Source organism: Sarcophilus harrisii, chromosome 2 (assembly GCF_902635505.1).
Source record: "Sarcophilus harrisii chromosome 2, mSarHar1.11, whole genome shotgun sequence".
In the NCBI taxonomy this organism is placed as follows: domain Eukaryota; kingdom Metazoa; phylum Chordata; class Mammalia; order Dasyuromorphia; family Dasyuridae; genus Sarcophilus; species Sarcophilus harrisii.
Window position 1 is genome coordinate 163,539,148 of NC_045427.1, and position 15,754 is coordinate 163,554,901.

The 15,754-nt window shown below is 32.5% G+C and overlaps 1 protein-coding gene across 3 annotated transcripts in view; it reads right to left on the reverse strand.

Moving 5' to 3' along the window:
• Positions 1–15,754, reverse strand: part of PLCB1 (phospholipase C beta 1) — an 831,921-nt gene that overhangs the window by 167,903 nt on the left and 648,264 nt on the right. For all 3 annotated transcript variants that reach the window (XM_031951118.1, XM_031951120.1, XM_031951119.1), the window contains one exon: positions 13,070–13,152. In XM_031951118.1, coding sequence (XP_031806978.1) covers positions 13,070–13,152 — 83 coding nt within the window. The remainder of the gene's footprint in view (positions 1–13,069; positions 13,153–15,754) is intronic.

A 15,754-nucleotide genomic window follows, 5' to 3' on the forward strand; every position in this document is an offset into this window, starting at 1 on the left:
TGAGCTCCAAATTTTTCTCCTTCCTTCCCTTTCTATCTCTCCAACATAGCAAGCAATATGAAACAGGTTAAACATGTCCAATCATGTTAAATATATTTTCATATTAGCTGTATTGTGAAGGAAGAATCATAACAAAAGGGATAATTATGAAAGAGAAAAAATAAACAAAAAAGCAAAAATATTATGCTTCTATCTGTATTCAGAATCCATAGTCCTTTTTCTGGACATGGATAGCATTTTCCTTCATTAGTCTTTTGGAATTGTCTTGGAATACTGTATTGCTGAAGAGCTAAGTTTATCACAAATGATCATCACATAATCATATTGTTACCGTGCACAACATTCTCCTGATTTTGTTCACCACTCAAAATCAGTTCACAGAAGTCTTTCTAAATTTCTTTGAAATCTGCCTGCTTAATTAACATTTCTTATAGCAAAATAGTATTCCATTACACTCATATGCCACAACTTGTTCAGCCATTCCCCAATTAGGGACAGTAATTGGGCAATCAGAATAACCAACTAGATTATTCCCTCAATTTCCAAGTCCTTGCCACCACAAAAAAATGCTACTACAATAATTTTTTAATATATATTTTTGTATATATATGTCTTTCCTCCTTTTAAAAAATGATTTCTTTAGGATATAGAATAAGCAGTGTTTTGTTGGATCAAAGGATATACACAGTTTTATTTGAATTTCGTCTATCATAAATTCTCTGATTTGGAAGACTCTAATTTTGTTTATGCCTTATTTTATTCAAATATATTTCTAGTAAGCACTTGTACTCCCTATAACATTTACATAAATTGACTGGTATACACAATAAGTCTATTATATAATGATTTTAAACAATGAAATTTAATCAGTTGTACCAATAGTACATTAATAACAAAAGCTAAGAAAGCAGTTAGTTACTCAACCATGAGATTTGAATTTAGAGAAGATGCAAGTATTCATCTTTTTGGCATTTGGATTTTTAAATAAAAAAAAATATATTGTATCTCAGTTGGGAGGAATTTCAAGTCATTTGGGCTAAACCTATATCTGAACAAGAATTCTTTTTACAATATACCAGAGAAGAATCCATCCAGCTTTTGCTATATCATTAGGAAGATTTCCCTTATATCAAGCCTCTGAAAATTCCAATCCTTGGTTTTAATTTTATCCTTTGGAACTAGACAAAATAAATGCAGTTCCACAGGAAATCTACAGCCACATTTCAGTTTACTCCCTACTCTCTGGCAGTCTTCTCCACAAGTTAGCCAACCACCTTGCTTCTAAGCACACGCTATTTCTTCCCCACTTCTTCTTTAATTCCAGAACCAGGAACTATGACTAAATCAAATCAGCTATTGTTCCTGGATGGATTGTATCCAACTATTTCTCTATTACCATCAGGATCAAAATGCCCTTTCTGGGCCATAGTTCCCTTATATGTCTAACTAAGACTCCTCCATAAGAATGTAAGATCAAAATGGACACATTACCTAGACATAAATAGAGACATAAGAAAATTTGAAAAACATGGAACATATTGTTTATCAGACTTATGATTAAACAAACAATTTATTAGGAAACAAGAGATAGCAGAGTGAGCTATAAAATGGGTAATTTCAAATACATTAAATTTAAAAAGGCTTTATTCAAATTAAGCAAATGTAGCCAAGATCACAAGAAAAGCAAAAAATTGGAAGAAAAATTTTATAAACTTTCTCAGATAAAGGTTTCATATTAAAAAATATAAAGAACCTTGAAAAATATATAAGAATACAGATCATTACTTATAAATTGTCAAAGAATATGAAAAAATAATCAAAATAATTTATAGTAATGTGAAAAAATGCTCAAAATCACTATTGATTACAAAAAATGCAAATTAAAACAACCTTTAAATGGTATTTTATACCTATCAGATTGATTAAAATGATTGAAGGGGAAAGCAACAAATTTTGGAGGGGATGTGGGAAAACTGGGTCACTAATTCACTGTGGATGGAACTGTGAATTGATCCAATTCATTTTGAAGAGTAATCTGGAATTATGCCCAAAGAGTTATTAAACTGCCTATACTCTTTGACCCAGTAATCTTACTACTAGGTCTATTTCCAAAAATGATTAGGAGAAAAGGAAAAAATTCTATGTGTTTTAAAATATTTATAGCAGATTTCTTTGTGGAAGCAAAGAACTGGAAATTGTGGGGAAGTCCATCAGTTGGGGAATGATGAAAAAGTTGTGGTATATGATTATAATGGAATATTACTGTGCTATAAAAATGATGAACTTGTTGATTAAAAAAAAAATGGATAGACATCCACAAAATGCAGAGCAAAATAAATAAAGCTGAAAGTACATTGTATAGTGATAGCAACATTGTTTTAAGAACAACTTTGAATAACTAAGTCATTTTGACTATTATAAATACCTAAATTAACTACAAAGAATATATGAAGACAATACACACATACTAATACATACACACATATCTGATGATAGTCATCACTAGAGTGAGAGAAGGGAAGAAAAAACATTCAAATGATAAATATATTATACATTTAAAGGAAATAAGAATTTGCACATAATAGATGTGCAGTTTTATGTGGAATCATCTTTTTGTATTCTACCATCATATGAAAATGCTTTCTTTATTTTTTAAATTGAAGATTTTTTTTAAATATAAACTTCTTGATGGCAGGGGCTATTTCTGCTTTTGTATTGTATCCCCAGTACTTAGCAAAAAGATTTGTTCTATAATGTGCTTGATACATCATTTTTCATGTACCAGTTTATTCACCCACTCTTCCATTTAAATGACACTAGAATAGTCACCAAGGAAAAATCAGCTTTGATATCTTTTTCCATTCAACAGGAGGGGCTTGTAGTTTGAAGATCAAACATAATCATATTTTTGAAAACTTACACAAAACTGCTATTTTCTTGCAACTCCAATTTATTCTCCATAAGATTTTCACACAATTTCTTTGTAATCACTTCATACCTTTACATATGCTTTAGTTGCCTTGAATAAACTTCTAATCTATTTTTAAAGTCCTCAAAATAAATAATGATACTTTCTCATAAATGTTGAGGGGAACACAATCACAGAATCTTAATCATTGAAGAGACCTCAGAGATCATCTATTCCAGTTGATACAGCAAGAAGAATCCTCTCTATAAAATACTTGACAAATGTTTAACAAGCTTGAAAAAGTACTTTCAGTGAAAAGGAAAGTCAGGACTTTTTAAGGCCACTATTACACTTTTGGATATTTCTTTTCATTGAATCAGAGTTTGTCTCACTACAAGTTCCATCCACTATATCTGGATCTGGCCTCTCTAAATAGAATAAGACAAAGTTCACTTCTATAGAAGAAAATCTCACCAATATTTGAATATAGTTCTCATGTTCCTCCTGAGTCTTCTATTTTCTTGGCTAAACAATATCCAAATTATTCAACTAATTCTTGTGTGATTTCTAAGGCCTTGCCATCCTACTTAGAATTCTCTAGATATTCTCTAAGCTATCAATGGCCTTTCTAGACTGGGGTAAACTCCCAGAGATGACACACTATTCCAGAGGTTTTTTGGTCAGAATAGAAGCTGATGAGATTGTTAACTTGCCTACTGTTTTATACACTAATGTAGCCTATGAATGGATTTACTCTTTTGACTGTCATGCCAAATGATTTATTTGAATGGAGCATGTGCTTTGCTATTCTTTTCTATACAACCTTTTGTTCAACATTCCACTTAGCGGTCCTGATCTTGTACAATAATTTTTTTTTATTTTAAAAGTAGGGATGATATTAAATTTCATCTTATCATTCTCATCCATGGAGGTTTTTTTGTATCTACCTTGCAAGCACAAGAGCTGCTGATGGAACACAAAATCATACCCAGGGACTGTAGGTTACCTGTTTACCATGTGTCCTGAGATTTGAGCCTACTTTTCCCCAGATTGTCTGTATATACTTGTGGGAAAATGTGTCATGCTAACTGTGATGGACTTGGTTCTTTTCAACAATGAGATTCAAAGCAACTCCATTAGACTTGTGATGGAAAGTGCCATCTCTATGCAAAGAGATAACTGTAGAGACTGAATGTGGATCAAAGTGCAGCGTTTTCACCTGTGTTGTTCTCTGTTTGCTTGTTTTTTTCCCCTTTTGATATGATTTGTTTTTGCACAGCATGATGAATTAGAAAGATTGCATATGTTTAATATATATCAGATTGCTTGCTGTCATGGGAAGAGGTGAAAATAGATAAGAGGGAGAAAAATTCGAAACAAGTTTTTGCAAATTAGATAAAAACTATTTTTGCATGTATTCGGAAAAATAAAATACTATAAAAAGAAAAATAGTGTTTGTATCATGGACTTTTGGAGGAAATGTCTTGAAGTCAATTATTCTGGCTGACTAATTGATATCAATGGATAATCATTGGAGGAATACACAGGTAAACACCCCTAAGCTATCTACATTTCACAGAGGAGGAGAAAAGAAGTAACTTCCCAACATACCCCTTTCAGTAAAATTTGGCAAAGTGGTCTATGTTGTATACTACTAAAATGGAATTGGAAAGATTTTATGACTTACTAGACTTGGAGATGAATGGTGATAATCTGAAGAGAGGTCCACCCTAGTCTAACTCTGTATTAGAGAAGGAATACTATCAAAAGTGATAGGTAAATTCAAGAGTGGAACAGATTTTGCAGGGAAGAGAAGGGGTTTATTTTAGAAATATTGAATTTGAAGTATCAGCAGAATATATCTCTAAAGATATCTAATGGGAGGTAGAAAATGCATGATTAGAGGTATAGAGAGAACTTCAAGATGAAGTTATAGATTTAAGAGTAATCAATATACAGGTGATCTGGGAAACCACAGTATAGAAGAGATTGTCAAGAAATAAAGCAAGCAGAGAGTAGAATATAGAACCAATTAGAAAATCTTGGTGAATATTCACATTTAAGTGGTGGAATAGGAGGGTGAGGTTTCAGACAAGGAGATGGAAAAAGCGATAGAGAAATAGAACAAAGGTATTTGGGGATGCATTGTAACAGAAATTAAGAGAAGAAAATAAATCAAGCAGTGGAAAAGAGAAAATATTAGACTATCACCAAGGCTCTATTTTCTCCTACACATACCTTAAGTCTTGATATAACTCTTCATTCTCTTCAAATTTATTGCAGTTTCATGTGAAAATGTAGTCCTTCTCCTTACCAAAGCCAAAATCTCTACATCTACCTTTGATCCAATCCCCTACTGTGTTGCTTAGCAGATTGCCTCTTCTATCTAATCTTCAAATTACTTACCTTCTCCACTACCTAGAAACATGTGCAAATCTCACCCACTCCATTCTTAAAAACAAAGAAGGTGTTTTTTTTTTTTAAATAGCATCCTAATATCACCTATCCTCATAATCAAACTCTTAGGAAAAGTTATTCCTAGGTAGCTTTTCTCAGGGGGAAAAAAACAAAACAAAACTTGTTTCCTCCATTTTCTCTTATGTACTTCTCAAACCCTTGATATGTGTTCCTACCTCACCATGTAGCTAAAGCAGCTTTCTCCAAAGTTACTAATGATTTCTTAGTTGACAAGTCATGGCATTTTCTCAGTCTTAATTCTTCTTTATCTCTTTTCAATGTCTGCCAGTGTTCAATACTATGCCATCCTAGATATTCTCTTATTTTCTTGGGCTTCATAACTTTCTCTTATCTGGCTACTCTTTGTTAGTCTACTTTTCAGAATCCTCATCCATTTCCTACACTGTTCTTTTAGTGCAGTAGATAGAGTACTGGGCCTTGATTCAGGAAGACCTGAATTCAGATTCTGATTCAGTCACTTACTAGATGTGTGGCAAGTCACTTAACCTGTTTGCCTCAGTTTCCTCAATTATAAAATGGGCAAATTGTACCTGTTTTGCAGAATTGTGAGAATAAAATGAGATATGGTACTCACTTAATACAGTGCTTCATAAATACTAGATGCTAAATAAAGCCTATTCCTTTTCCTGCTTGGCAACTTTTTAGCTATTGGGACCCATAGGGGAAATGGCAAGAGTAGGGAACACCAAAGGAATATCCATTCTCTGCATCCTGAAGTTCATTTATTTGAAAATTATTCTCCTATACCTGACAACTAGTATGTACAGTGGATAGAGAGTTTAATTTTGAATCAGAAAGAACTAAGTTCAAATTCTGACTCAAACATTTACAGTATATCACCCCTCCCCCCAAATTCACTTGACCTTTGTCAGCTTGATTTTCCTCAGAAGATTAATATGAGGATCAAATGAAATATCATATATAAACCTTTTCTATAAAACATTAAAGCTCTATTTAAATGTGAGTCAAGGTATAACAAAATAGCATGAAAATACAAACCAGAGGCCATAATTAAATTGTACTCTAGGGGTCAAGTAGTTCTTGTTCACCTGAGAAACATATGTTTATCTGTTGGTGATCTGAATCAGAAAAGTGAAGCAGGATGAATAGTAGACGTCAGGGTTAAAAAGGAAGGGGGGAAGTACTCCAGTAGAAGATTACAACTGCAGTAATAAAAGGCATTAAAATTTCAATGAGGACACTAAAAATCTTGAAGCATTAAGAGGATGAACACTCAGCTACCATGGAGATGAAACAAGAAGGAAGGAGGGAATTTGCGAATGTAGTAGTATATTTTGAGCTTTGGCTCATGAAAGAATACACATTAAAACACTGAATCTGGAATCTCTAGTAAATCTCTGAATCTCTGAAAATTAGCTAACTGAGAAACATGCTCTATTTCTACAGAAATCCTTTTCCTCTGAAGCGACCTAAAGGAATAAGGTTTTCTTGGAATCATAAGGCACAGAGGTACCTTAGAACTCATCTAGGGCAACTAAGAGCCCTAATAAGGATGAGTTCCCAAAGTCAAATTCTCCTGGTTCTTCTTATTCCTTCTCAGTCCTGGTCTCTTTCCAATATGCTATGTTGCCTTGTTGATCTAAAGATGTTTTTAAAAAGTTATAAATGCTTTTTTTCCCCTAGGTCCTGCAGGAAATAGAATGCTAGGCCTGGAGTCAGGAAGCCCTGACTAAATTCAGTTTCAGAAACTCACTAGCTATGATGTGCCACTTAACTTCTATTTGCCTCAGTTTCCTAAACTGTAAAATGGAGATAATAATAGCACTTACCACCCAAGCTTGTTGAGAGGATCAAATAAGATAGGAGTGGTAAAGGACTGAGCACAGTGTCCAGTACACAATAGGAACTCAATACATCCTTGCTTTCCTCCCTTTTCCTTGTTCCCATTACCTCTAAGATAAAATATGAAATCTCAGCTTGGCATTTTAATCCCTTCAAAATCTCTCAGGTTCCTACCTATCTTTATGGCCTTATTTCATATTACTCTGTCTCATTCATCTGATATTATACTCATATTGGTCTGATAATTGTTCCCTGTATATTTTATCTTTTTGTATATTTTATCTTTTTCCTTTTTGATTTTGCAGAAAAAGGAAAAATTCCATGTTTCTTCTCTTAGTTCAGTAAACTCCTCTTAAAAGAGGCTTTTCCTTGTTTTCTCTCCCTTACCTCCTCAACATATTTAGCATGCTCTTCTTGAAATTACTTTGCATATGCTTCATGTTTATTTAATTTGCATAAAGGTTATATCTCTTCCTATAGCATACATTGACCTTAATAGTGAAAATTATTTCATTATTGTCTCTTTTTTTCACAGCATTAGCATCACACTTTATGCTTATTAAGTACTTTTTGAACCTTTATAAAATGAAGTATAATGATGGGATTTCAAATGCCCCAAAAATTCAGTCAATGATTAAGATGTTTCCATAAAACTGGAAATATTTTAGCTGGGGCATATAGGTTTAGAGTACACAGGATCATAGATTTAGAGCTGAAAGAGATCTCAGAATTTAGATATACAACCACTTTATTTTAATAATAAGTGATAACTAGTTTTTATACTGAACTTTAATCTGTGCAAAGCACAAAAAATCTAATTTGATTCTTACAAACTGTGAGATAAGTTTTATTATTATTCCCATATGAGGAAACTAAGGCAGACAGAGATTAAGTAATTTCCTTAAAATGACACAGTCAGTAAGTATCTGAAGAGAGTTTTTAACTTGGGAAAATGAATCTTCCTAAATCTGGCTTTGACACTCTATCCACTATGTCACCCAGCCAGCCTCATGTAAGATAAAGTTAAGAATCTTTGCCCTATCTCTGTAGGAACTTATAACAATAAATGAGATGGGCTGAATCTGAAATTAAATATGAAATTTAATGGGATAAATAAAAGACCTATGTTCAGATTTAGAATAATAATAATAAAGCCAACTATAGTTTTCTAGGCTAGGGTAGGACTCATTAAAATATGTCTGAGCACAAAAGATCCAGGGATATTTTTGGATAACAATAGGAACATTAGTCAACAGTATAAATAATGCCTAATAAAGTTAATGGAAATCTGCTGCTGTTCTTCAGTAGTTTCAGTCATCTGACATTTTATTTCATTTGATTTTTTGTTTAGTGGTGTTTTTTGGCAAAGATACTATAATGGTTTGTCATTTCCTCCTCCTACTCATTTTCCAGACAAGGAAATGCAGAAAAATGGGGTAAGTGACTTGCCCAGAGTCACACAGCTAGTATCTGAAGTCAGATCTGAATGAGGCCAGATGAGTCTTCCTGACTCCAAGTTTACAACTCTATTCCCTATGTTCCACAGTTTCTTAAAATGTGGGTTGCAACCCCATAAGGAGTCTCCGAACTGAATGTGGGAGTTGCAAAATTATGATATACATACTTATTTATATATCTATATACTATATAAAAATTTCTTAGGCAAAAAGAGGCTACAAGTGGAAAAAGTTTAAGAAGCCCTGCACTATGCCACAGTCAAAGAGCAATAAGGAGATACTGGGCTACATACTGGGCCAAAGAGTGAATAGAAAAAAAAATAAAGCATAAGAAGATTTGAAGAAAGTTAAAGGCCAGATTAGGAAGGACTTTAGAAGCCAGAAGATTTTATATTTGATCATGAAAGTAACTGGGGGTACTTGCCAAGGGACCAGCATTGTGCAGAGATTAGAGCTTGTGACATTTAAGGATCAGATAAAAGTTTATCCAGAAAAAGAGAAAAGAAAAATTGGATTTATTTGGTAACCTGTCATGCAGAAAGGGAATTAAATTTATTGTTGCTAGGTTTCAGAGGAGAGAATGCAGGCTAATGTTTAGACATAGAAAAGATGCATATAAATATGAGGAAAAATGCAACAAATAGATTAGCTGGGATTCATGATTCTCCCCCTCCCTTCCAAGGATTCTGTGGATCTAGAAGTCTAGATAGAGGAGAATTTTTTTTTATTAAGTTCTAATTGAAATTTAACATCTTTCGATTATTAAAAAACAATATCTGACAAAGAGAAAATAGGTTTCACCATGTGATCTAAACACAAAACAGTTAAGAATGACTAAATTAGAGCAATTTGAATTGTATCCCTTGAGAATAGGTGGGTACTATTTATCTGAAGGCCTTTAAGCAAAATCTGGGTGATCTATATTATATATTGTAGCTGAGAGCCTTGCTTAGGAATGGATGGAATTAGATGGAGTCTTAAGTTCCTTTCACACCAAGATTCTGTGACATGTAAAGTATTATGTGAATATAAAGTAATAGTTATGATAATGAGAAAGCTGGTAGAATATGGGCTAAAAAACTGGTTTTATCATATGACTTATAGAGCTAGAGAGAGAGAGAGAGAGAGAGAGAGAGAGGGAGGGAGGGATTTGGGGTTGAGTGACTTGCTCAGGGTCACATTGAGATAGGGTTAAATATTTAAGGATTTAAGGCTGTATTTGAACTCAGGTTCTACTGACTCCAGAGCAGGTGTGCTACCCACTGCGCTATCTGCTTACCTCAAAGCTGAGTCTTGCAAAGCTATTTTAGTGTCGTCAAATTTTAAAATATATATAATTTAATACTGTATATATAGTAAAGTATCTGGAAAAAAATCATGTTTGTTTTTTTTTTGTGACTCCAACTCTGAAGCAGTTTAATATTCATTTATATATAATGAGAAATTGTATAGTGTTTAATTTAATAATGACAATTCTTTGACATTATCCTCTTTCACTTTTCTTGAGAATTCCAGGAATTAATATTAATCTCTAAGATCAAAACCTTGGTCTTCTAGTTACTGAAAAGAACTATAAAAACCTTTGTTGGTAAAAAGGTTTATTGATCAAATGAAAACAAATATTACAATAGTTTTGTCTTGAGTGCATTTAGCTTTCTAAATTCATTGCTTTTAGAGGATGCTACTGACTGAAAAGCTTTAGCACTGGAAGAATAAATAAAAATTTTAAACAGAAGCCCATTTATCTCAAACTTATGGCAAAACAAAAGATAATAACATTGTGAGGATGAATAATAAATACCATAACCTTCTATTTTATCAAGGTGTTGTCTCTGATGTTATCAGAATATTTTAAAGAAAATATACATGTCTTATCCATGTCTTAAAAAAACAACTCATATGACTGAAAATGATAATGATCACACTAAAGATCACAGAAATCATATATTTGGAGCTGAAGGGGATTTTAAAAGCTTAGTTCAACCCTCTTATTTCAGAGATAAGAGAGTGGAGGCATAGAAGAAGGTTAAGTGAGCTGACCAAGATTACAGAGGTAGTAAGAACCAGATTTAAGAGCTGAATTATGATGTTCTGATTCCAGAATTAGAACTTTTTCTAATTTCAATTTTCTTTAACAACATTAAACTGATATAAAAAGATGAGAAGAATAAAAAAACCTTCTTAGTAAACAAATACCATGAACACAATAAATACAGCGCTGATGATTCTTACTAAAAAGTAACATAGTTATACCTAATTAAATACCTAAAATAAAAATTAAGGTTATGTATTTTATGAATGCAAAAAACATATAATAGACTTTGTTATTTTAAAAAATTTATATTTTGCATAATTACAATCAAGCTTTGTCCTTATTAGACTATTCAAGTATTTTGCTGCACATTTTGAGAAATCATTAAAATTTTACTGACAGGAATATAAAGTTTAAATATGTTATAAATGATGGCAGTTTATCTCATTTTTGAAGCAATTGTTATGATTTAGTTGGACAGAGGAAATTAATAAGTTGGGAATCACTCATTATTTTATCAATAGACATAAATGTAAAAGAAGAGAGGGTTAAAAGGGGGGAAAGGAGGTCATTCCCATTTTTGTTTCTAACTTCTTCTGGTAAATGCTTAAGATCTTTTAGAAGTAGTTTGAATGAATATTGAAGCTTGTTGAAATATTCCCCAACGGTAAAATGAAGCCAACATAGACTTCCTAAATACTATTTGATAAGGGTGCCTTCTTTGGGAAATTTATCTTTTATTCCTCCTGAGATATATTCATATATCTATACACATATGTGCACATGAATGTGTATGAATGTAAGTGTATATACTCTATACATTACAAACACTATATATGCATATATATAAATGTACATATGTTATATATGATTATTTGCATATTTCCTCTTCCATTTGAATGGGAGCTCCAAAAGCACAAGGACTTAGCAAAGTGCCTCACACATAGAAATTACTTAAATGTCTATTGATTGATGATTGAAACAACAGTGACATCAATATTGTAAATTCCATACACTTTGATTCCTAGACCCCAGATTTGGATCCTTGAATTTCCAAAGAATTATTATTAATTGCATTTTAATATGACTTTGCTTATTTTGTGCAATATATAATTTTGTGTTTGTATGCATACGTATGATGTGAATAAAGATAAAGAAACAAATCAACGAATATAAATATACTGTCAAAAATCAGTCTATTTAGTTATAGACCCGTCAAACCTCCCATTTTTGGATAAATTTAAATATCAAACCACTAAATCTGAATGATCTTCTCTATGCTAAATCAAACAGTAAAGGGAATATATCATGAAATATGAAAATATTTGCAAATATTAAGAAAATTAAAGGAAAAGACACAGAGTGGTTAACAGTCTTCTTAAGACGGAATAAAAGGTCAATCAGGCAGAGTAGATACTGGACTTCTCAGATTTTAAGTTTCTAGGCAACAGGATGTATATTTCTTCTTCATTCATTTTACACAAAAATTTAGCCAGGCATTGCAAATTTCTAATACTAAACTGTGTGGGATCATTGTTTCTCAACCATATAGGTCATGTTCCTATTTATATAGTGCAGTATCATTTAAATAACTTTTGAGAAGCCTTTAGATCCTGACTTCTAGCTTCCAGATTACAGGCCAGCAGAAATACAATGAGAAAGTCAAAATGGTGATGAAGTCTGTATAAGATTGTAGCCATAGAAAAGAAGATTGTTGGCAGTTCAAAGTAGAACCTGTTCCTACACCTACTCCTCCATACTTCTAGAAAACCAATCCAAAGAATCCTGCTTCCTTAGTCACTAATGAGAGTTTTTATGACAATGTGGAAGAACTGTCTCAGGGCATTTCTTAACAATTCAAGATTGTAGGGATGGATCTCCAACCTCCTCCCTTCTACCTGCTTCCTTTAAAAGCTAGGAATGATTTATCAAATACTGAGCATAGAACTACTAATACATATCAAGTTAGGCTTGGCTTATGCAAAACCAACTAGAATTTTTGTTTGAGGAAAATGCTCAAGAATATTACATCTTGGAAATAAGTACACAAAAGCAGGGCTCTGACAAATTTTGCTTTCTTGTGAATCACACTCTTCAGAGAGATGACAAATTTATTCTACAGTGTACATGTAAATATTCTATACTGTGCTTGAAAAAAAAAGATAATATTGCATTTAAATTCATGACATGACCATCAGAAGTCTAATTTTAATATTTTTACTGTTGATAAAAATGAAATATAAATTCTTCTCTATAAGGATGCAAACCTCTCACATAATATATGATTTAAAACAATACCCTTAATAAATGCCAAATAATCAAATAACAAACAATTAACAAACTCCTCCTGAATTAAAAAAAAGTGTTCTAGTGAAATTATGTGTTACTTACGAATCCACATGATTTTCAAAAGAAAGGAGGATTGGGTATGGTGATGTCTTAAATGCACACTCGGCAATAGCTTCTATCACCTCCTAAAAAGTGAAAACACATATATTGAGCATTCCAACATTTCTAAGATCTGCATTTAATCTTCTGTGCTGCACATAATAACACCAATTCATTTCTATACAGGTCTGAAAAAGGAAATGCTTATAAAGCTACAGTGTAAAAAGGGCAAGCTCCATCTTCATCTGAGTCATAGGTCCCTCACTTGTCATCTGAGATCATTAGGGAAGGAGAGAAGACCTTGACTTCTCTCTGACTAGCTCTAGGATGACACTTGTACAATAATGAATGATAAGTCTGTCCTTTTTAGGAGACTCAACTCAACTAAGAATTAAGATAAATCTTCCAGATAAAGCTTTGAGATTTCCTAGAAAGTTATGATCTCCCAGTTAGGAAGTCCTACTCTAAAGAATGACCAGAAATCAGAGCAAAAAGGGAAAGATACCAAGAGAAAAGAGGACATCTTCAGTTACTTCACAACTCTGGGGCTGGGTCTTGGTGATACAGATCAAACTTCAGATAACTTCCATTTCAGTTGAAATAATTTCAAAGCTCAGGATTTTTTTTTTTTAAACTGGAAATTGCCCCCTCCCCCATCCCTTTTTTGTTTGCTTTATAATCTCACTGCCAAAATTATATTCACAGCCAAAATGACATCTCACTCCAGAAGTGTTTTACAAGTGTTTGACAAATACATCCTTAAATATGGAATTATAACTTTCTCTGCTGAGAGCTATGAGTTTTTATTAATATTCTCCATAATTAGAACAATCATGTACTATTTACAAAGTAGCTGTTATTTTTAAAGTTTCTTTTCTATAAACTAAAATTACTGGCATAGACACAGTAGCAGTTTACTGCATGTTATGGAGAAATTATTTTAGGCTAAAGTGAATGTAGTAGAGACTTCTATAGCTGGAATTAATAATCTTTAAAACATATGGTACAGTTGCTAAAATCTCATTGGGAGAAAAACTGCCCTTTAAATTCTCCAGCCTTGACTGACTATAGCAGAGAAAATTTGAATATCTATTTCCTACATTTGTTTTCATGTTGGTATGAAATAATATTTTGAATTATTAGTATTTCTCTTGAGAAAAGATTCTTATTTTCAGATATGCTCAATTTAACAATCTGATTAAATTTAATACATTTTCAGGAAATTTAAAAATATCATTTCATCCAATTTTCCATCTTAAGCAATTTCTACCTACAGAATATAAGGAAAGCACATGGACCATATGGGATAGGGTAAAAAGTTCTGTGAAGAAAGAGGCCATAAGAGATTTAAAGAGAAAGAAAAAGAAATAGCTAGAAACAGATATTGAAGACAGAAGTATTACAGAATAATCAGATAAAAACTTTTGACCAGCAGCCTCTCATACTGGCTTTGTTTGCTCTGTTACTATAGAACACAGTTCCCTTTTTGGGGAATTGGGGAGAGGAAGAGAAGACACCTTTATGGACTATCTTCAGCAGGTACAAACACTATCAAAAAGTTTTTACAAATCATACTACTTTTCATGCACTAATAGATTGTATTACATATTGGATATCTAGTACACAGAAACTAAGGAAAATAAAGGTATTTCCTTTATAAATAGAGACAAACTCAGCAAGTATGTTCCATTAGTCCTATTGTGCTGACTTTGTGCCCTCTCAAGTATCTAGCAGAAAACATCTTCTTTGTCCTCTCTTCACCAATTTTCTTCAGTCACAAAGTAAACAGATTTTTATGGAGGTTTGAAGTGACTGTTGTCTTTTTTTTCTGTTCATCCATGTCTGGTTCTTCATTTTCTTTTCTCATTTCTTTTCTCTGCATTTCTTGCAGAGATACTGGAGTAATTTGTCATTTCCTTCTCCAGCTCATTTGACAGATGAGGAAACTGAGGCAAACAGGTGACTTGCCCTCAGTCACACAACTAAATAAGTGTCTGAATCCAGATTTGAACTTAAATTTTCTTGACTTCAGTCCTAGTGTGCCATCTAGATGACTATCAATAGTGTTTCCAACTCTTGTCCCTAATTCTGACTATAATATACCAGTCCCACATCTTTTCAAAACTGTGATTTAAGATATGAACTCTATGTATGACTCGTGGTGATGAGGAACAAATTGTTTGGATAGAAAGCTCCTGAATGACTGATAGATTAATAGATTATGAATTCAGTTTCTGTTCTCACCATGATTTTGTTCAGAAAAGCAGATTTCAGATTTTTTCTTAGCTTATGGTAACTTGTTCAGTAACCTAGCCACCAAGGATGGATTACAAACTAATTGAGAAATGGCACTTCTGGAGACCAATAATAGGATATGACTTAGTTATTATTGAAGAATTACTCGTATAGTTGAGTAGATGAGAAGAATCACTCCAATGTGATGAAATGTCAATAGCACAGAATCAGAAGTTACATTAAAAAAAAAAACAACTAAAAATAATGTCTTCAAAAGAACTGAAAGAATTCTGAGATTTTGAATTTTAAAATTTTAATTTAAATAACTTTAACATCATGAATGAAATTTAGAATATAATAAGTATAGTCTTAGGAAGGATATTTCCAGGGATGCATATGGAAAAATAAGAACAAAGAATAAATTCCTTGATTTTTCAGTTCAGAAGTTTATCC